Below are 22,083 nucleotides of genomic sequence, written 5' to 3' on the forward strand. Positions count from 1 at the left end.
CAGGCTGAGCTCTTTTTTTAGGGTATTTGATAAATGCTTACTTTGTGCTAGGCACTGTAAAGATACAAGTTAATCAGGTTGGACACAACCCGTGTCCCACATGGGGCTCACAGTCTTAATCCCCCCCATTTTACAGATGAGGTAACTGAGGCACAGAGAAATGACTTGCTCAAGGTCACAAAAGCAGACTAGTGGCAGAGCCAGAATTAGAACCCAGCTCTTCCCCATCTTGGTGGCTAAGGAGGACCTGAGATCCACCAAGACCATCTTTGGTGCTGTCCTAAAATTAGGTTCATGTCCCTACTGGGATGGCCTTCTCAGGAAATCTCAACTGGGATCACCAGATTACAGCATTTTAAAGATGTTTTTAACCCTGGCTCCTCCATTTAACCTGCTGTGTGACCTTGGCAAGTCACTTAACTTCTCTGTGCCTCAGTTACTTCAGCTGTAAAATGGAGATTAAGTCTGTGAGTCCCACGTGGGTCATGGACTGTGTCCAACCTGATTAACATATCTACCCCAGCGTTTAGTACAGTGCCTTGCATATAGTAAGTGCTTAACAAATACTACTTAAACAACAACAAAAAAGAGGAACAACCACCTTCCCGATGCCGAGATTTCCAGGACCCTCTAAAAATTCATATGCACTAGCTTTGGTTCCAGAGGAAAGTGCCTGGTCCTGGAATACAAAATACCTGGGTCCTAGTTCTGGATCTGTTGTACTGGGATGCCTGCTGGGGTTTTGCCATCAGGGGGAAGGTTTATGACAAAAGAACCACATAGGTGTTTCACAAAGAGGACAGACTCAACAGGAATCTCAGAATCACTGGCTAGCATGCCTCCCACTGTTCCTCTTTGAAAACTAGCAGCTGATTTTCTCCCTTGATTAAACTCCATAATCATTTCTGAGTTTCCCAGCGTGACAGATGTGTGATATGCTGACCATGCTAATTATCCTAGAATGAAAACTGTGTACTATGCTAACCATTTTAATTTTCCTAGAATGACAGGTGTATACTGCCTGTCCCTCCTTCCAAGCAGGAGAAATGCATATAACTACCAGGATTACTTAAATGAGACATCCCAACTTGCCTGCTGTATGAACTTAGGCAAGTCACTTTTATTCTCAAGTTTCCTCACTTGTGAAATGCAGATAAAATACCTGTTCGCCCTCCCTCTTAGATTGTCCCTGTCTGGGACAGGGACTGTATCTAATCGGGTAATCTCGCATCTATGTCATTACTTAGAGCAGTACTTGCCATAAAGTAATCCCTTAAAAATTACCACTATAATTACCATTTGCATCCTACTCATTCAAACATCCTGTTTTTGTAGGAAGGAAAGAATAAAGAGGGCAGAGCTTCAGGAAGGTAGGGCAAGGATTCATAAATAGTAATATCAACTCTAACCAAGACATAGTGGCCCAATTCTCATGTCCCTTGCCAGTTTCTTTGACCCAGAACTCCCTCCCCCAGCCAAATCTGCCAGGCCACAACTCTCCCCTTCTTCAAAGCCGTCCTGAAATCCAACCTCCTCCACAAAGCCTTTCCTGATTGAGTCACAGCACTCTAGTCACAACAAGCCTACATGCTTCCTTAGCACTTGAACATTTTATTCCTCACCTCAGCACTTGACATTTGTGGATTTTTTTTCGTTGCAGATTCACCTATTCATAGTTGGCTAATTGCTGGGGTGGTCTTTGCCATCTTTTTGGTAACCATCAACTCTATATCAGCATGTCATACTGCTATCAAGAGAAGAATGACTTTTTGAGTAAAAGCTTGGTAAAGCCCAAGAGACAAGGGGGGAAAAGAGAAAACAAGTGCCAGGCACTATGAACATTAAAACAAAACCATACAACAAAGACAGCCCTTTTTGTAGGATTTGACTGTGATTGTGGGCTTCACCTTAACTTTTCCAGCCACACACACTCACAGGTGACTTCCCCTATTAGTGATGTCTTCTTCAAATACAAGGGACAACTGCATACACAGTACCGTGCCTTGTACTGTTAGAAAACTAATTAGATGCAATCCGCTTTATTAAACACTGAATACAGGGCATTGCATTCAGTAGTGCTCAAAAATACCATTACTATTATTGTATCCAATAAATTACCATTTGAGAGTGATAATTCAAAAGAAACCCCTGCATTTTGCTCCAGGAATTGATGAGTAAGGATCGTCTGTGTTGCCATTCTCCACCAGGAGCTAAAGAAGATTCAGAAAGAGAGCCAGTCCCGGGGGGTTGGAGGGGAGGAGATGAGTTTAGAGGTGATTCACAAATAAGGTGACTCAGATTGATTGATAAGGAAAACTGAGGATCATTAAAGTAACCTGCCCAAGGGCAGAGCTGGGATTAGAACCTAGGTCTCCTGACACCCAGCCCCACACTCCCTCCACTAGGCAATGCTGAGGATGGAGTACAACCTGGATCTGGGGGGAGGGAAGGTTCAAGGCATTTCTGAGGCCAGAGGAGGTGTATGTGCTGGAAGCCAGATTAATGGAAATTGGTTCGCAGGGGTGACAGAGCGTTAACGTGTAAAATGGTGAGTTCTAGCGGAGGGGTCTACCTGGGGTGTCCACCCACCACCTCCGGTCTACCTGGGGTGTCCACCCATCACCTCCCCCAGTGGAATGTGCCTGTTTATTGTTATATTGGACTCTCCCAAGATTTGGGTACAATGGACTGCATACAGTAAGCACTCAATAAATACGACTGAATGAATGAATGAAATGAGACTGAAATTTGAATAGCCGAGCCAATCCTTTTTTGTCTTTTTCTTTTCTTGTACTCTCCCATGCCCTTAGTGCACAGTGGTCTGCACCCAGTAGGTACTAAATAAATACCACTGATGCCAATGACAACAATAAAATGGATGATGACAAATACAAATTGGCAACAGGAGGAGAGACTCTATCAGAGACAGCCTATTAAGGACCAGAGTTTTCATTATTTCTGCCTCGACTCTCCCCAAATCCCTGGACCTTCTCTGGAACCTTCCGTGTGGCCAAATCTCTTTCCCACCACTACCCTCATGACTCCACCCAATCCCACCTTTAACTGGTGAGATTTCATACAAATACTTGTAATGGTTCATAGAAGCCAGAGTCATGCAGTTTGTAGATTATTTCTAAGCAGAATAATGGAACTTTGGGAAGTACTTCAGAGTATTAGCGAGCTCCTAGTCACTGCACTAAATTGCTAAGGTGCCCCCCGCCCCCCCATACGTGCCTCATTTACATACAGTGTTATCACTCATGACTAGGTAACTTTACAAAGGTTATACTCTCAAAAGCAACAAGTATCCAGTTTACAGTGTGACCTAATAGAAGGAGCATGGAGTTAGGAGTTAGGAACAGGTTGGAGTCGCTCCTTGGCCACTGGCCTGCTGCTGCTGTCCAAGTCACTTAAACCAGGGCCTTTAAAATAAAAATCAGATAGACTGTGAGCACTGTGTGGGGCAGGAACATGCCTCATTTCATTACTTATGCACATAAGAAGGCTGTTAATATGCATAATATTAATAATAACATAACACCATACAATAATGTTAACAATAATCCAGTTCAGCAATCTGCCACTCTTATAGTTTTCAATTACTTAATGATCTCAAATGAAGTCAGTGACCTAATTAAATTTCTTCCCTTTTTTTTTTTTTAAATATGCACCAGGGTTTCCTCTATTTTCACTCGAGAGGTTCTCACAAATCTTATGAACTTTTACAACACAACACATCCATTCTCACCATATTTCACATTGACATAGAGCTGTGTTTTAGGTGTCTGGCAAGTACATCGAGCATTATTTTCTCTAATCTCGTTGTCTCATGTCCTTATCTCATTCTGGGAAAGCTGACTGTGGATTAGATAAACTCTTTTTATAAACCAAATTAATTTATTGTGGTGTTTATTACTCTGTGTCAAATACTGGGCTAAGCAAGGGATAATCATATTGGACACAGTCTGTTTCACACAGTGTTCATAATCTAAGAAGTAGGGAGAGGAGGTATTTTATTCTCATTTTACAGAGGGAAAAATTTAGGCTCAGAGAGATTCAATAATTTACCCAAGGTTATACAGTAGGGCTGGGACTAGAACGTGGGTCTCCTCACTCCAAGTTCCATGCTCTCTCATATGAAAGCCATCCCCCAGGGAAAAAGGGGAAGGAGCAAAGTGGGAGAAAAGAGAGGTGGATCAAGTGAACTGGAGCAGATTATTGTTACTGGTTTCATTAGGGAGGAAGTTAGGAATGTTTACAGGGCATTTCTAATCCTCCTCCAGACTAAATCGGTGAACTGTTGGAGAAGCAGCATGGTTTAGTGCCAAGAGTCCAGGCTTGGGAGTTCTAATGGATTCTAATCCCAGCTCTGCCACTCATCAGCTGTGTGACTTTGGGCAAGTCACCTAACTTCTCTGTGCCTCAGTTCTCTCATCTGTAAAATGGGGATTAAGACTGTGAGCCCCACATGGAATAACCTGATTACCTTGTATCTATTCCAGCGCTTAGAACAGTGCAATGCACAAAGTAAGTGCTTGACAAATACCATTGTTATTATTATTATTATTATTATTATTATTAATAACCGTTGACTATGGGACTCTGCTGTATTTCTAAACAGCCTATCAAATCTCTTGTTGGAGTTCAGGCCCGATTCTGTCCCCCGCCAGTGGAAAATGAACTTGCTACCAGTGGGTTGGGCTGGGGCTCCTAAAGGGTAGAGTCCATGACAATTGCCCAGATCATTTTACCCCACGGACAGACTTACCTACAAAACTATCACCATACCATTTCACTCTGACTCAAAGATGTGAAGGGAAAGTCTTGGAATAGATTATCCACAAACTCTAACTTCTTATTGGATTGTAAACTACTTGTTGGCAAGGAATGTGTTGCTTAGCTTCTGTTAAACACTACAGTTTAGTGTACCCTGCCTAGTAGATCCCCATTACTACTAAGAGGGAATAGGATTTAATCCTCATTATTCTGATGATGAAACTGAAGCACAAAGAAGTTAAGTGATTTGCCCAAAGTCACAGAACAGATTAGTGGTAAATTCTGGATTAAAAGAGAGGTCCTCTGACTTCCAGGTCCATACTCCTTCGTCTAGGAAATGCATCTCTAACTGCATTTCCTAAGTGCTTAGTAGAGAGTTCTGCATACAGTCGGTGCTCAATACATTTGATTGAGGATACGGTACTCAGTTTATTGAGAAGGTATTGATAAGCCTCTAATTTGGATCACTTTTTTAGGATACCCCCATTTGTTGGAATGGCTATTCCTGATGTTTGTTCATAATGAAACACCACAGCTACTGTATTAAAATTCATGTCGTTATGGTACTTATTTCTGAGGCTGTTTCTTTCCCTTTTTCTGAAATTGGTGTACAACACCTATTCGAACAGAAAGGATTCTGCCTTGACTTAAAGTTATCCCGAAAAAACCAATATCCATGCCATTCAAATAAACCTGGGAATATGAATATTGACCTTTAAAACAAGAGTGAAAATAAACAGAGGAGAACGGTAAACCGTCCATGATGAGACATTATAGTTATGTTAAAAGAGGAAAAGACGCCTTCCGGAACAGGAAAATGCGGAAGCACCCTTCAAATTCAAGGGGAAGTGTTTTAGGAGGGAAAAGAAGGCTGGCTAGGTTGAGATGGGAATGATAACCTCGCTAGGGGGAGTCAGTGCAACTCCTAACTGGGTGCTCAAGAGAAGGCAGTAAATGTGAGATGAGTTAGGACAGTGAGATAACTATTGACGACTTGAAAATGAATAATGAATTCCATTTCGGAACTCACCTTCCCCGAATCCTCTGGACCGATTCCCTGCTGCTCCCCGCTGCTCCGGGGTCCCGGACATGGTGGCATGTTGGGGCTGAAAGCCATGAGGTCGCTCTTGGCGGCCCCATCCCCCGCACACGCGTTCGGACGCTGACGACGGCGCTGCTGAGAATACGACCAACTCCCCACCGCGCTGGAGCAGACCAGGGCCGGAGGGACGGGCCCGCACAGATCCCGCGGGGGCGCCGAGCACCGCAGCGCCGTGTACAGCAGCACGGTCAGCACGAACAGGCTGGACACGGCGCAGATGGCGATGATCAGGTACACGTTCACGTCCACCAGCGCTGCCCGCTGGCCGCCCCCCGACGCTCCCGACGCCCGCACCCCCGACGCCCGCGACGCCGCCTTGCCGTCCTGCCCGCTGTCCACCAGCGACACGCTCACCGTGGCCGTGGCCCGCAGCGCCGGCTCCCCGTGGTCCCGCACCACGACCAGCAGCGTGTGCCGCGGCCCGTCCGCCTCGTCCAGGGCCCGCGTCGTGCTGATCTCGCCCGTGTACAGCCCGATACGGAAGGGGCTGCGCCCGGCCCCGCCGCCCGCCTCCCGCAGCTCGTACGACAGCCACGCGTTGTAGCCCGAGTCCAAGTCCACCGCGCGGATCTTCGCCACCGGGTGCCCCGCACCGACCCCCTGCGGAACCAGCTCCGGTCCAGGCTGAGGCGCCCCGGGGGACCCGGACCAGGGACTCGACCCCGCCGAGGACCACGAGGGGGCGGCGGCTGTGCCAGAATGGGGCGGCAGCACCACCGGGGCGTTGTCGTTCTCGTCCAGCACGAACACCTGCAGCGTCACGTTGCTGTCCAGCGCCGGGACTCCCGCGTCGCGGGCGTTCACCTGGACCTGCAGCAGCTCCAGCTCCTCGTGGTCCAGCGGCTGCAGCGCGTACACGCGCCCGCTCTCCGCGTGCACCGACACGTAGCTCGACAGCGGCCGCTCCCGCACCGGCCTGTCCACCAGCGAGTAGGACACCAACGCGTTCTCCTGCGCGTCCGGGTCCCGCGCCGACACCGTGAAGATGTGGCTTCCCGGCGGGTTGTTCTCCTTCACTAGCACCGTGTACGCGGGCTGCGCGAAGGCCGGCGCGTTGTCGTTCACGTCGGCGATGGCCACCGACACGCTGGCCGTGGCCTCCAGCGCCGGATCCCCGCCGTCCCTCGCTGTCACCAGCAGCTCATAGGCCGCCACTTTCTCTCGGTCCACGGGGCCCTGCAGGACCAGGGAATAGTAATTCTTGAAGGTGGACACCAGCCCGAATGGTCCGGGGGGATCCAGGGTGCACGTCACCTGCCCGTTGGCCCCCGAGTCTCGGTCGGACACGCTGATGAGCGCGATCACCGTGCCCGGCGGGGCATCCTCTCGGACGGGCAGCGACAGAGACGTCACTGCTATCTCAGGGGCGTTGTCGTTCGTGTCTAGCACTTCCACCAGGACCGTGCAGTGACCAACCATGGGAGGATTTCCGTTATCGGTCGCCTCCACCTGGATTTCAAGCTGTTTATTTTCCTCGAAATCTAATTCTCCTTTTACTTTGATTTCTCCCGTGTTTTCACCCATGCTGAATATGGCTCCTATTTTGGAAGGAACCGGTCTGCGAAAGGTGTATGCCATGTCTCCACTTTCTCCCTCATCCGCATCGGTGGCATTGAGCTTGATTACCAGTGACCCAAGGGCCGCATTCTCTACCAATCTCACTTTGTATATGGACTGCCCAAATTTTGGAGCATTGTCATTCACGTCCAGCACCACAATCACCAACTGAACCGTGCCAGTCAGTTCGGGTTTGCCTCCGTCAGTGGCCGTCAGTAACAAATGGTGCTCAGGGGTCTCCTCTCTGTCCAAAAGTTTCTTCAGAACAAGGCACAAAGATTTACTTTGTTCATTATTCGTTTGTAAATCAAGAGTGAAAAGCTCATTAGGGCTGAGACTATAACTCAGGATAGAATTTACTCCAATATCTGCATCCACTGCTCCATCTAGTGGAAAACGAGAGTCAGGCAATCGCGATTCGGAAATACTAAGAATTTTTTTGTTCTCCGGGAAGACGGGCGGGTTATCGTTGATATCCTTGACCTCCACTTCCACATGGTCGACCCGCAGCGGCTTGTCCACGATCACCTCCAGGTGGATGCTACACGCGGGGCTCCGGCCGCACAGCTCCTCCCGGTCGATCCGCGAATTGACGAAGAGGATGCCGTTCTGCAGATTCACCTCCAGATAGTCCCTGCGGCCCTGGGACACCGCCCGAAACATCCGCGGCACCAGCTCCCCGACCTCCAGCCCCAGGTCCTGCGCGATGCGGCCCACGAACGTGCCGTGTTTCGCCTCTTCCGGCACCGAGTAATGGAGCTGACCGCTCCCCCCGGCCCAGGCTGTGACCAGCAGCAGAACCGCGGTCAGCAGCCGCCGCCGGCTCCCCAGGTTTCCCCCTTTCCAACAAACCATAGCAATCTTCGAGGAATCCGGGTCGGCGACTTAAGCAGGACAAATCGAAAGGATCCTTCAGGGGAACATACGGGGGCTTTCCCAAATTCAGCCTCTCCTTCAGCAGATCCGAAAGGGGTGAGTAGCCTGATTCTCAGAGAACTGGTGGGAGGAGCCGAATTCTTTCTTTCTTACCAAAATCTTTTCAGCGGACAGTGACACCCTGTGGCCATTTGTGTGAAGGAAATAATAATGGCGTCTCGATTTCCCCCTGAGAACCGCTCACCGAGCATCCCTTTCATTTGAGACGTTTCCAAGGAAATCCACCAGGGCTTCCTACTCGCATCAGATGGAACCGGAAGTTGGCTGCCTTCCGGAAGTGTAAAAATCCTCTCTTCGTACTCGGCACTATTTGCGAGCCTGTAATTCGGTCTTTTGTTGACGTTGGCGAAGACTTCATTTTGTCCCCAAGAAGTGATCTGCTCCGATCCTCCTAGAAACGGCCAGTTCTGCCAACAGAATTTGCGTTCAAGGGAGATTCCTTTAGAAAAACTTCAGAATAAGATCCCAGAGCTAATAATGGAAGAGAGAAGATCCTGGTCCAGGGTAGTCACCATAACTCAGTTACGGGAATTTTTCGATTTGAGTACTTATTCATTCAATAGTATTTATTTAGCCCTTACTATGCGCAGAGTACTGTACTAAGCGCTTGGAATGTACAATTCGGCAACAGATAGAGACAATCCCTGGCAATGACGGGCTCACAGTCTAATAGATGATGGTCTTGTCACATTCCGCCATTCTTTATTTTTCCTCATGAAAAGACTTGTCCTTATTCCAGATGCTAACAAAACCTTCCCGTTTAGTAATCCAGTGAAGAAAATAGGCTAAGGCAGAGAAAGATAACTGGATGGTGAGGTCAATCCAGAAATACCTTGGTGTTTCATTCTTTGCAAATTCATTATTCTTTGAATGAAGGATCTGTATCTTTTCCCATTGATTGTTCTCAACAAGCAAATGGGTTTAGAGAATAAGATTTATTTGATTTCATGGTGGCTCCGAATACTGGGTAACTGGGTTTTATATACAACAACCATTTGAATGCCTAGAATTTGTAAAAGGTTGTGTAATGGACTTGGTTGGATTTTGTTGACTATCAGCCATCTCTTTATTCGACCCATTCGACTGTAGAGTGGCTTCTTCGGTTCCACTAAGAGTAATAGGAAAAGTCTACCATCAAGAATGTGGAGAATGATGTAACAGATGAAATGTTACCCAGAATGTAAGCCCATCTATTTAATATGAATCCTACTCTAAATTCATTATATATGTTCAAGATTTATACTGATTTTAAAATTGAATCCATTTAACGTGATAATCCTTATCACTCTTCTGGAAATTTGCTCACCTTGAGGATTGTTGATATTCTGGCAAGAATAAGCTTGACTCGTCCCTCTCTAAACAGAAAGTAGCCGATCTCAAAATAACTGTGGCGGTTCCGAGTTCACTTATGCATTCATGGTTGCAAGCAGAGAACGTCCCATACACACGAGGCAAAAGGCCAGCCTTCTGCTTAATACAGCACCTTGCCTAAGAGTCTGCAAATCCCCATAAAATCATCCACCACTGGAATTTACTGAGAGCATCTGAATGCTAGGCACTTTACTAAACACTTGGGAAAGTACAACAGTAACAAGACGCATGTTTCCTATCCTCAAGGAGCTAACGAAGACATCAATAGTGGGCAAACTGATTGCTATGCCACGGAGACGCTATGCCATGTCTTCTCACATGAAAACAAAACTACTAACCAAGACTTCAAAACTAGTTCCTCTTACCTAGGCTACTCTAGCTCGCACTCTTCCCTCCTTCCATACTAGACCGCTCCAGGATCACACCACCATATTAGTGTCTAAATAAATACAGTTTATATTAAAACTAATGCTGCTGAGGTGGAGGAAGAGGAGGATGGAAAGAGGAGGACAGCGACAAGAAGACTGGGAAAGAAAAGGAGGACAAAGAGTACTATGGCCTGGACTGCAGGCAAAAGCGTCCTGCTCAACCTAGGCCTGTTGAGGTTGGAGGGGAAAAAATCAGGGAGGACAAACTCCCTGCAGCTTTGATCAGAGAACCCGTATTTGGATTTCCTCTCCTGTAAGTGAAGCCCCGGCTACAGTACATTGGAACTCATGGTGACAGATTCTCCAAGGGAGGCTTCTCACTGGAGATAGGTTAAAGTAAAGGAGCAGATACACTTGCAGGCTCCTAAAAAACATTTAGGAAATTGTTCTCCCCTGGATTAATTCGGACCTTACTTATCCCTGAATAGGCTATTCATCTCCAAGAAGAGTTTCCTTACGTAGCAAAATCATACTAGGAGCAACTAATGTGAAAGTAAAAAGGCTTATTCAAACTTAAAATTTCATTTATCAAAGATGTAAAATGGAACGATAATAATTAGGAATACATTGAAAGTGAAAAGTAAATAATGCCACATGTTGAAATGATTTTTAGAACTAGGATCATCATCTCTGGCATTTACTAAAACAAAACAAAACACTATAGTAAATACTTGGGATACTACATATATATAGCATACATTCCCTGCCCTCAAAGAGCTTACAATGTAATGTGGAGGACAGATGGAGAGAAATCATTTGCCTACACCGGAAAAAGAGATTTCCGTTAACCCAATCCACCCAAATACTCACCAGATCAGAAGGATTTGGATTGTCCCCTGAAAGTTGCGGAAGGTTGGGACTGAAAGCCATGAGGTCGCTCTTGGCGGCACCATCTCCCGCACACGCGTTCGGAAGCTGACGCCGGCGCTGATGGGAATTCGACCAACTCCCCACCGCGCTGGAGCAGACCAGGGCCGGAGGGACGGGCCCGCACAGACCCCGCGGGGGCGCCGAGCACCGCAGCGCCGTGTACAGCAGCACGGTCAGCACGAACAGGCTGGACACGGCGCAGATGGCGATGATCAGGTACACGTTCACGTCCACCAGCGCTGCCCGCTGGCCGCCCCCCGACGCTCCCGACGCCCGCACCCCCGACGCCCGCGACGCCGCCTTGCCGTCCTGCCCGCTGTCCACCAGCGACACGCTCACCGTGGCCGTGGCCCGCAGCGCCGGCTCCCCGTGGTCCCGCACCACGACCAGCAGCGTGTGCCGCGGCCCGTCCGCCTCGTCCAGGGCCCGCGTCGTGCTGATCTCGCCCGTGTACAGCCCGATACGGAAGGGGCTGCGCCCGGCCCCGCCGCCCGCCTCCCGCAGCTCGTACGACAGCCACGCGTTGTAGCCCGAGTCCAAGTCCACCGCGCGGATCTTCGCCACCGGGTGCCCCGCACCGACCCCCTGCGGAACCAGCTCCGGTCCAGGCTGAGGCGCCCCGGGGGACCCGGACCAGGGACTCGACCCCGCCGAGGACCACGAGGGGGCGGCGGCTGTGCCAGAATGGGGCGGCAGCACCACCGGGGCGTTGTCGTTCTCGTCCAGCACGAACACCTGCAGTGTCACGTTGCTGTCCAGCGCCGGTACTCCCGCGTCGCGGGCGTTCACCTGGACCTGCAGCAGCTCCAGCTCCTCGTGGTCCAGCGGCTGCAGCGCGTACACGCGCCCGCTCTCCGCGTGCACCGACACGTAGCTCGACAGCGGCCGCTCCTGCACCGGCCTGTCCACCAGCGAGTAGGACACCAACGCGTTCTCTTGTGCGTCCGGGTCCCGCGCCGTCACCGTGAAGATGTGGCTTCCCGGCGGGTTGTTCTCCTTCACCAGCACCGTGTACACGGGCTGCGCGAAGGCCGGCGCGTTGTCGTTCACGTCGGCGATGGCCACCGACACGCTGGCCGTGGCCTCCAGCGCCGGATCTCCGCCGTCCCGCGCCGTCACCAGCAGCTCGTAGGCCGCCACTTTCTCTCGGTCCACGGGGCCCTGAAGGACCAGGGAATAGTAATTCTTGAAGGTGGACACCAGCCCGAACGGTCCGGGGGGCTTCAGGGTGCACGTCACCTGCCCGTTGGCCCCCGAGTCTCCGTCAGAAACGCTGATCAGCGCGATCACCGTGCCCGGCCCGGCGTCCTCTCGGACGGGCAGGGACAAGGACGTCACCGTTATCTCCGGGGTGTTGTCATTCGTGTCCAGAATTTCTACGGAAACTTTGCAGTGACCAGCCATGGGAGGATTTCCCTTATCAATAACCTTCACCTGTATTTCATATGCGTTTATATCTTCGAAATCCACCTCTCCTTGAGTTCTGATTTCTCCAGTAACTGCATTTATGCTAAAAGAACATTTTTCACTATGTGGCGAAATGCTTCGGACTGAAAATGAAATCTCCCCGTTGATTCCATCATCCAGATCTGAAGCATTGATTTTAATCACCCTGGTCCCATTAGCTGTGTTTTCCAACAATCTGACTTTATATCCGGATCTTTCACACTTTGGGGCGTTGTCGTTCACGTCTAACACCGTGACCAGCAGCTGAACAGTTCCTGTCAACTCGGGGATTCCGCCGTCTGCCGCTGTCAGTATGATCTGATGCTCTTGGGTTACCTCTCTGTCCAGAGATTTCTTTAACACCAACGCCAGGGATGGACTTTGATCGTCACTTGTCTGCGTTGCTAGAGAAAAGTATTCGTTAGGGCTCAATCGGTAGGTGAGACGAGCGTTTGCTCCGATATCTGCATCAGATGCGCCCTCTAGTGGAAAATGTGATCCCAAAATGCTGGACTCTGAAATATACATCCTTTGTTCTTTTTCCGGGAAGACGGGCGGGTTATCGTTGATATCCTTGACCTCCACTTCCACATGGTCGACCCGCAGGGGCTTGTCCACGATCACCTCCAGGTGGATGCTACACGCGGGGCTCCGGCCGCACAGCTCCTCCCGGTCGATCGGCGAATTGACGAAGAGGATGCCGTTCTGCAGATTCACCTCCAGATAGTCCCTGCGGCCCTGGGACACCGCCCGGAACATCCGCGGCACCAGCTCCCCGACCTCCAGCCCCAGGTCCTGCGCGATGCGGCCCACGAACGTGCCGTGTTTCGCCTCCTCCGGCACCGAGTAATGGAGCTGGCCGCTCCCCCCGGCCCAGGCTGTGACCAGCAGCAGAACCGCGGTCAGCAGCCGCCGCCGGCTCCCCAGGTTTCCCCCGCGCCAACAAACCATCGCAATCCCTGAGGGATCGGAGGCCTGAATCAGTCGCTTAAAAGGATGTATTGCATGGAGCCCTGTGTAAACAGCTTAGCTCTTCTGACGATAATTCTGCTTTTAATTTCCGTCCTGGATGCTCCCCCAACATGGAGTCGATCCGATCTAGTGGCCGGCTGGATTCTCTGGGCGGGGAGGAGCACAAGCGTTCGTTTGTGGCTCGCCTCCTGGTGAACAGCGACATCATGTGTGCGAATGCGTGAGTACAATACACTAAATTATTCTTTTTTTGTTTTCTCTAACTCCCCTCTGGGTGAATTTAGTTTAGAATATTTCCCCATTATTATATTTTCTTGAAAATTATAACCGTTCACAATAGTATCAAATAGAAGAATCAATAAGGTAGATCTTCTGATGAGATGCTAACTCATTTTTTCCCATTTTTTATGGTGTTTGTTAACCGCGTACTATTGTGCCAGGCACTATACTAAGTAGTGGCGTGGATACAAGCTAATGAGGTTAGACATAGTCTATGTCCCACATGGGGCTCACAGTATTAATCCCCATTTTACAGATGAGGCAACTGAGGCACAGAGATATTAAGTTACCCATTGTCACACAGAAGAAGAGTGGTGGAGTCAGGATTAGAACTCAGGTCCTCCTGACTACCAGACCCGTGTTCTATCCACTAGGCAATGCTACTTCTCTCCGAGTTAAGCTGGAAAATCCCCTTTCAAGTGCCGCCAAATCTGCCTTATATTTTCCATGAAATTACTCCACGTCATATGTCCTCGACTTATAAAATCAAAGTCACTGTTGGATACCAGAAGCGTTGACTCAATGAATGAAATTTCTGATTGATTCCAAAGCACCAGAATTAAGAATTGTCTCAAGACAATCACTTCCTTGGTAGATACCATACTTTTAATATAAAGTGCAGTCCCCTTCCATGTACAGAATGTGCTTTTTTAATTTAAAGAATTTCCCATGTACCAAACAAAGATGTGATATAATTGGAAAGCATAGCCAAGTCATTTGCCATTTGGGGTTACAGGTTTGTGTTTTGCTTCAGTTGTATACTCCCAAGGTCTTATGCCAGTGTCTGAGGACTCAAGGGGTCCTCAGTAATAGCCCTTTATTGCTTGAATGACTTTACTCAGTCTTAGAACTACTCAAGTCATATCCTTTCCATGTAGTTTTCCTTCAACTAGTTCCATTCAGGATCATTTCAGCATCCAGATTCAGAAAACATCTTATTTCTCAGGGAATATTTGAAATTGTAAAAGTACAATGAATTGTATTTGCTAGTACCTATTCAATATAAAGCTCTCCATTGAGTCATTGGGAAAGTAAAACAGAAGTATGGGACATTTTCCTGACCCACTAGGAGTTTACACTCCAATGGCAAAGTCCATAAGTATGTAATACAAAGACCAGTTCTTTGCAGTACCCAATTTGTTCTCCTCTAAGGACAAAAACTTGGTAAAGGTAAGATAGTGGGCTGCCTACTTCCAAAGTTACCGTCTCTCTAATCAAGGCGTGCTCCAAAAGGAAAAATATCATAGATCCAGAAACTAGTATTCAAGATTGCATTCAGGGAGCCCTTATGACTTGGTGGAAAATTATCTGGTTCAGATGCTTTATCAAGTCATTTTAGGATCTATAAGCATAGGGACTGATATATTCATAACGTTTATGATCTTTGATTTGATAAGTGTCTACGGATTCATCATATGAGAAGCTTTCATAAACTCGGAAGGGAAGTGGCTAGTTCTCAGGGTCTCCTATCCCTGGAATTAGTTGATCATGGTGACTCTTACAACTATTCTTTAAAATCCACTCATCAAAATACACACATTGGCAAACAGAAGGTATTCAATTCAGAACACAAAATTGGAGTTTCAATTCAGTGAAATCTTGGTTAAGACATATCTGGTTGTTAAAACATTACTACTATATGGGAAGGAAACTCAAGCCAGATGGGTAAAGCCAGAAGTAGCGGCAGGACATAGTTATGACGAGAGCTGCTTTGTTTACAACTTCATTATTACATATGAGTTTCATCCAGTTTTAAGGCTACAATCTTTAAAGCTGTATTTCTCTACCTTTCTACTTCTCCCTGATGAATAATAGATGCGGAGATAAATAGTTCCATTTTTTGGAAAAGGAGTTGTCCCAAGGGGGAAAAAATAGTGGCAACTGCTTTCACTAAGGGAAGGAAATTAAATAAAGTTTCATTTTCACCAAGTGCTTTGAAGCTTTTCCCACTCTAACAGTGGAGGAAAATGCTTTGAGTCCTCCTGCTGAAAATTCATACAGTAATTTGTTATATCCTGCTTCAAATAGCCTAATAGCTACTTTTTATGATGAACATTCTTCCATAATTTTAACAATTTTGGTGCTTTTGATATTTCTCCCGAATTCCTGTGGTTGATTTATCTAATCCCAAAACATTCGGATTGAGATCTGCCGGGTGACACAGTACACGCACATATCACTGTGTTTTGCTTTATGTTGTCTTTCTCTTATACAATCCATGGAGCTGACTTCACACATCCCCTCAGAATGAAGTAGCTCTGTAGATTTCTCCACGTATTTTCCCCAAGAAACACTTAAGGACTTTACTCGGTAAGAAGCTGAAACAAACCTTGGCGTTTTCCACATAGCATCTTGCCAGATATTGTATCACTGATTTGTAAGGTGAATTCTAAGCAAGAAGGAAGATAAGGGATGATGAAAGACCATATAAATAGCTGAACCTCAAGAAGAGAAGCAAGATGGAGCCCAGTGAGTAGAATGAAGGATCTATCAGAAGTACTAAGCTCTTGGGAGACAAGATTGTCCTTGACAATCTTACAGTTTGGGTTGGTCAGGGCGGGGGGGGAGGGGGCGCTAAAATACTAAAGTAGGTTACAGCTAGATATGGAGAAAGAGGGAGAAGGAGAAGAGGGAAAAGAAAAAGGAGAAGAAGAGGGAAGGAAAGAAGGAAGAGGAGAAGAATATGAATTAAATTAGAACTTGAATTTAGACTGATTGGAAATCAAGAACACTGAAGTAATCCCAAATCTGTTTCTGTTTCATTTGAAACAGAATGAACTCATCCGTCATTCCGTGAAAGGCCTCTGAGGTTCTAACAGCACATTGACATTTTGGGCACATTGACATTTTGGGCTCTTGCATAGTGGCAGAGGGAGAGCACATCACTTACTTCAGTTGCAGATCATATGCCTGGGAAACAGACCGTTACTACTGGGTTCAATTGTGCAGACTTCCCTAATCTATTGTGCTGTACTCTCTCTCGCTGGTACATCCTCATTTCTTGACAGGAAGTCTCAAAATAACTGCAGCAATCCAGCAACAAAAGACAAAGCTGTTACTCAGTCTTTTAGAAATAAAGCCTTTTTCTCCAGGTCTAAGAAACAATTTAGGCACACTTCAAGTATATCCCGATTCATATTCTTTATTCCAACCAAGCCAACTGAGCCCCGTAAGGGACAGGGGCTGTGTCTGATCTGATTATCTTGCATCTATCCCAGTGCTCAGAACAATGCTCAGCACTAGTAAGTACTTAATAATAATAATGTTGGTATTTGTTAAGCGCTTACTATGTGCCGAGCACTGTTCTAAGCGCTGGGGTAGACATAGGGGAATTAGGTTGTCCCACGTGGGGCTCACAGTCTTAATCCCCATTTTACATCATTATCAACATCTAGTTTACCATCCTTCATTTGTGGCTAACTTGGCCCTATCTCTGAAACACGTTGATTAGGACTTCATTAATAATAATAATAATAATGTTGGTATTTGTTAGGCGCTTACTATGTGCAGAGCACTGTTCTAAACTCTGGGGTAGACAGGGTAATCAGTTTGTCCCACATGAGGCTCACAGTCTTAATCCCCATTTTACAGATGAGGTAACTGAGGCACAGAGAAGTTAAGTGACTTGCCCACAGTCACACAGCTGACAAGTGGCAACGCCGGGATTCGAACCCATGAACTATGACTCACAGGCCCCTGCTCTTCCACTGAGCCACGTTGCTTCTCTATCTGCTTCATTCTATCTGGAATTCTCCTCTACCTCCAAGCCTCGATATGAAATTCTGATCCTCCCTCAAAACAGTGTGCAGCCTTCATGGACCAAATGATTACAGCCCTAGTCAACCTCAGTCAGGTAGTTTGAAGAATCCAGGTCAGGTGGGATTCACTTTTGGCATCAGGTTCCCTGAGGCCAAGTTATCCCCATCGCTAATCTACTGTCTTCTGCATGCATGCGTTCAAATAGCAACACTATCAGACGTGAGACTCCTGCCTCAGACCGACAGTGAGGCATAACGGAAACAATATAGGTATGGGAGCAGGTTTGAATTCCACCTCAGCCACTGACTCATTGTATGGCTTTTAAGCAAGTCTCTGCCTCTTCCTACATCACAAAGATATTGTAAAGAAAAAATGAGGTAAGTAATATCAAAAGAGCTTGAGAAAAATATAAACGCTCTACTAATTGAATACATTATTGTAAGAAATTTCGAGAAGGGCAAAATATTAAAAAGCTCCGCATCTAGTTCCCCATCGTTAATTCTAAGATTATCTGGATGAAAAATTTAGTAGAGATGAAGAAAATCCCTGGAAAGTTAAGGCCAAACAAAATCTAACACAAGTAGTTTGCAGTGACTTTTCAGTCTTGGATGAAATCATGAATCCAATTTCCCAGCAGATTTTCATTTAGCAAGTAATTTCGTTTGAAAATATTCACCTGATTATGCACAAGGAGACTGAATGGTTTACATGGAGGAAGAACAGGAAAGTAATGCAATTGTCGCACTGGATCTTAACCCTGAGGCAAACAGTAACCGAGAAAGTAAGAAGCATTAACAGATTCAGGAAAGATTTCCAAGATGGTAAGTGCAACAAAGCGGAATAGGATAAATTCGGGCACATCCTTCTTTCAGTGCCTGCATTAAACTACAAAGATGGAAAGAGATGACCCAAATGCCTACTATATTAAAGAATTATACTTGAAAGTCCTACCTTATTCTTCAACACTCCTTTTCAGGTAGATAGCCACTAGGAAAACTTTCCTCAGACGGAATTATTGAAATTGAACAGTGGTAAAGCGATAAATTCGTATTGAAAAAGTAAGCAAAGATATGGAAGCTGTATGTGAAGAACCTACCTTCCCCGAATCCTCTGGGCCGATCCCTGATTGTTCGCCGCCATCCCGGGGTCCCGGGCAGGGCAAGTTGGGACTGAAAGCCATGAGGTCGCTCTTGGCGGCCCCGTCCCCCGCACACGCGTTCGGACGCTGACGACGGCGCTGCTGAGAATACGACCAACTCCCCACCGCGCTGGAGCAGACCAGGGCCGGAGGGACGGGCCCGCACAGACCCCGCGGGGGCGCCGAGCACCGCAGCGCCGTGTACAGCAGCACGGTCAGCACGAACAGGCTGGACACGGCGCAGATGGCGATGATCAGGTACACGTTCACGTCCACCAGCGCTGCCCGCTGGCCGCCCCCCGACGCTCCCGACGCCCGCGCCCCCGACGCCCGCGACGCCGCCTTGCCGTCCTGCCCGCTGTCCACCAGCGACACGCTCACCGTGGCCGTGGCCCGCAGCGCCGGCTCCCCGTGGTCCCGCACCACGACCAGCAGCGTGTGCCGCGGCCCGTCCGCCTCGTCCAGGGCCCGCGTCGTGCTGATCTCGCCCGTGTACAGCCCGATGCGGAAGGGGCTGCGCCCGGCCCCGCCGCCCGCCTCCCGCAACTCGTACGACAGCCACGCGTTGTAGCCCGAGTCCAAGTCCACCGCGCGGATCTTCGCCACCGGGTGCCCCGCACCGACCCCCTGCGGAACCAGCTCCGGTCCCGGCTGAGGCGCCCCGGGGGACCCGGACCAGGGACTCGACCCCGCCGAGGACCAAGAGGGGGAGGCGGCGGTGCCAGAATGGGGCGGCAGCACCACCGGGGCGTTGTCGTTCTCGTCCAGGACGAACACCTGCAGCGTCACGTTGCTGTCCAGCGCCGGGACTCCCGCGTCGCGGGCGTTCACTTGGACCTGCAGCAGCTCCAGCTCTTCGTGGTCCAGCGGCTGCAGCGCGTACACGCGCCCGCTCTCCGCGTGCACCGACACGTAGCTCGACAGCGGCCGCTCCCGCACCGGCCTGTCCACCAGAGAGTAGGACACCAACGCGTTCTCCTGCGCGTCCGGGTCCCGCGCCGACACCGTGAAGATGTGGCTTCCCGGCGGGTTGTTCTCCTTCACTAGCACCGTGTACACGGGCTGGGCGAAGGCCGGCGCGTTGTCGTTCACGTCGGCGATGGCCACCGACACGCTGGCCGTGGCCTCCAGCGCCGGATCCCCGCCGTCCCGCGCCGTCACCAGCAGCTCGTAGGCCGCCACTTTCTCTCGGTCCACGGGGCCCTGCAGGACCAGGGAATAGTAATTCTTGAAGGTGGACACCAGCCCGAACGGTCCGGGGGGCGCCAGGGTGCACGTCACCTGCCCGTTGGCCCCCGAGTCCCGGTCGGACACGCTGATGAGCGCGATCACCGTGCCCGGCGGGGCGTCCTCTCTGACGGGTAATGACAGAGATGTCACCGTTATCTCGGGGGCGTTGTCGTTGATATCCAGCACCTGCACCAGAACCGTGCAGTGACCAGCCATGGGAAGAGTTCCTCTATCGGTAGCCTTCACCTGTATTTCGTACAGTTTATTTTTTTCGAAATCCAGAGTGCCATTTAATTTCATTTCTCCTGTTTTTTCATCTAAGATAAAAACAGATCTTACATTAGGTTTCATTAATCGGAATGAATATATTAATTCTCCGTTCTCACCTTCATCCCGATCCGTAGCATTTACTTTTATCACGAACGTCCCATTGACTGCATTTTCAGGTAACCTCACCTCATACTTTGACTGTCCAAACACCGGATCATTGTCATTCGCATCCAGCACCTTGACCAACAGTTGAAGGGTTCCCGTCAGCTCCGGTTTGCCCCCATCTGTGGCCGTCAGTAATAAGTGCAGCTCTGGGGTTTCCTCTCTGTCCAAAGATTTCTTTAAAACCAGTGACAGGGATTTACTCTCTTCGCTATTTGCTCGGACATCCAAAGAGAAATATTCATTTTGGCTGAGACTGTAGGTCAAAACCGCGTTCACTCCGATATCTGCATCGGAGGCGCCCTCTAGTGGAAATCGAGAGTCCGGCTGTTTGGATTCTGCAATGAGGAGCCTTTGTTCCGTTACCGGGAAGACTGGCGGGTTATCGTTGATATCCTGGACCTCCACCTCCACATGGTCGACCCTCAGAGGCTTGTCCACGATCACCTCCAGGTGGATGCTACACGCGGGGCTCCGGCCGCACAGCTCCTCCCGGTCGATCGGCGAATTGACGAAGAGGATGCCGTTCTGCAGATTCACCTCCAGATAGTCCCTGCGGCCCTGGGACACCGCCCGGAACATCCGCGGCACCAGCTCCCCGACCTCCAGCCCCAGGTCCTGCGCGATGCGGCCCACGAACGTGCCGTGTTTCGCCTCCTCCGGCACCGAGTAATGGAGCTGGCCGCTCCCCCTGGCCCAGGCTGTGACCAGCAGCAGAACCGCGGTCAGCAGCCGCCGCCGGCTCCCCCGGCCGCCGCCCCGCCGGATCAGCATCGCACAAACCTGTATCCGAGGCTCCGGTCACTGATCCATCGCTCCAGAGTCTTCAGAACCCTAGGAAAGTCCGCTGTTTCCTTGAATCTCAGCACACGGCATCCCCTCTTCTTCAGCTGTTTAGTGATGGCGACAAAATGGAGGGATTTTTAAGACGGAGGTTGATTTGTGGATTTCCTTTGTCAGTGCAACCTGGCGGTGGACAGCGACACCATGTGGATGTAATCGGTAAGTAAATTGCCCCTCCGTTTGTTGAATTTCCTTGCTACCTTCCTACTCTTTACCAAATTACTCATTTTACACTTCCGTACTTCTTCAAGACTTCTTAAGAAGATATTCCGATTCCTTCTTATGTTGTATAAACTCATCAGTGTGGGATCGCAGGTGGCAGAAGTGGAGAGGAAACTGGTCTACCCACTTTGTTGTATTGCACTCTTGCAGCTCTTATTATAGTGCTCTTCTCAAAATAAAAGCTCCAATACCTTTGACCGATTGATCTTTGTAAATAGCCACGCCTTTCAAACTCGTGTACCATGATCCCATAGAGTGACATATGTGCCCTTTAATAATGAGGAAATGGACTTTAGTGGCTGTTATAAAATTCTTCGTGTTCCCGATTTGACTCCTCTTGCAGATAGAATATCGGTAAATTTATGGTATTTACTTCCTTTTACTTTACCAATTTTTCCATTAAATCCAAAGCACTGGAAGACTAAAAGCCCCTTGTGGACAGGGATCAGTCTTCTTCTATTGTGCCCTCCCAAGTGCTTTGTATAGTTCTCAGCACACAATTGATGCTCAGTAAATATTATTGATTCTTATACCGACTCCTACCATTTCTTTCTAATTTCTTTATCCTTCTTTCTCCTTTCTTTCACTCCATAGTCTTCTATGTAGCCCTCTATTGTTTTCAGATGTCCTCTAGGTCTTCAAACGTCCAACCTTATTTTTCTTTCAATATCTATTTCAGGATCCTGGACTTTAAAACCACCTCTCCTATCTACATCAATTTA

The 22,083-nt window shown here is 48.7% G+C and overlaps 1 protein-coding gene across 6 annotated transcripts in view; it reads right to left on the reverse strand.

The window, feature by feature from the left end:
- PCDHA5 (protocadherin alpha 5) overlaps positions 1-22,083 on the reverse strand; it is a 103,790-nt gene that overhangs the window by 68,007 nt on the left and 13,700 nt on the right. The window contains exon 1 of one of the 6 annotated variants that reach the window (XM_016228268.3): positions 18,593-21,646. The exons of 2 other annotated variants lie outside the window; for them this stretch is intronic. In XM_016228268.3, coding sequence (XP_016083754.2) covers positions 18,593-21,070 — 2,478 coding nt within the window. In that variant the 5' untranslated portion in view covers positions 21,071-21,646. Of the gene's footprint in view, positions 1-5,806; positions 8,719-10,980; positions 13,641-18,592; positions 21,647-22,083 lie in introns of those variants that run through there. 3 more of the 6 variants (XM_007671733.3, XM_029053311.2, XM_029053315.2) reach the window with 3 other exon arrangements.

Source organism: Ornithorhynchus anatinus, chromosome X2 (genome assembly GCF_004115215.2).
Source record: "Ornithorhynchus anatinus isolate Pmale09 chromosome X2, mOrnAna1.pri.v4, whole genome shotgun sequence".
Lineage (NCBI taxonomy): Eukaryota > Metazoa > Chordata > Mammalia > Monotremata > Ornithorhynchidae > Ornithorhynchus > Ornithorhynchus anatinus.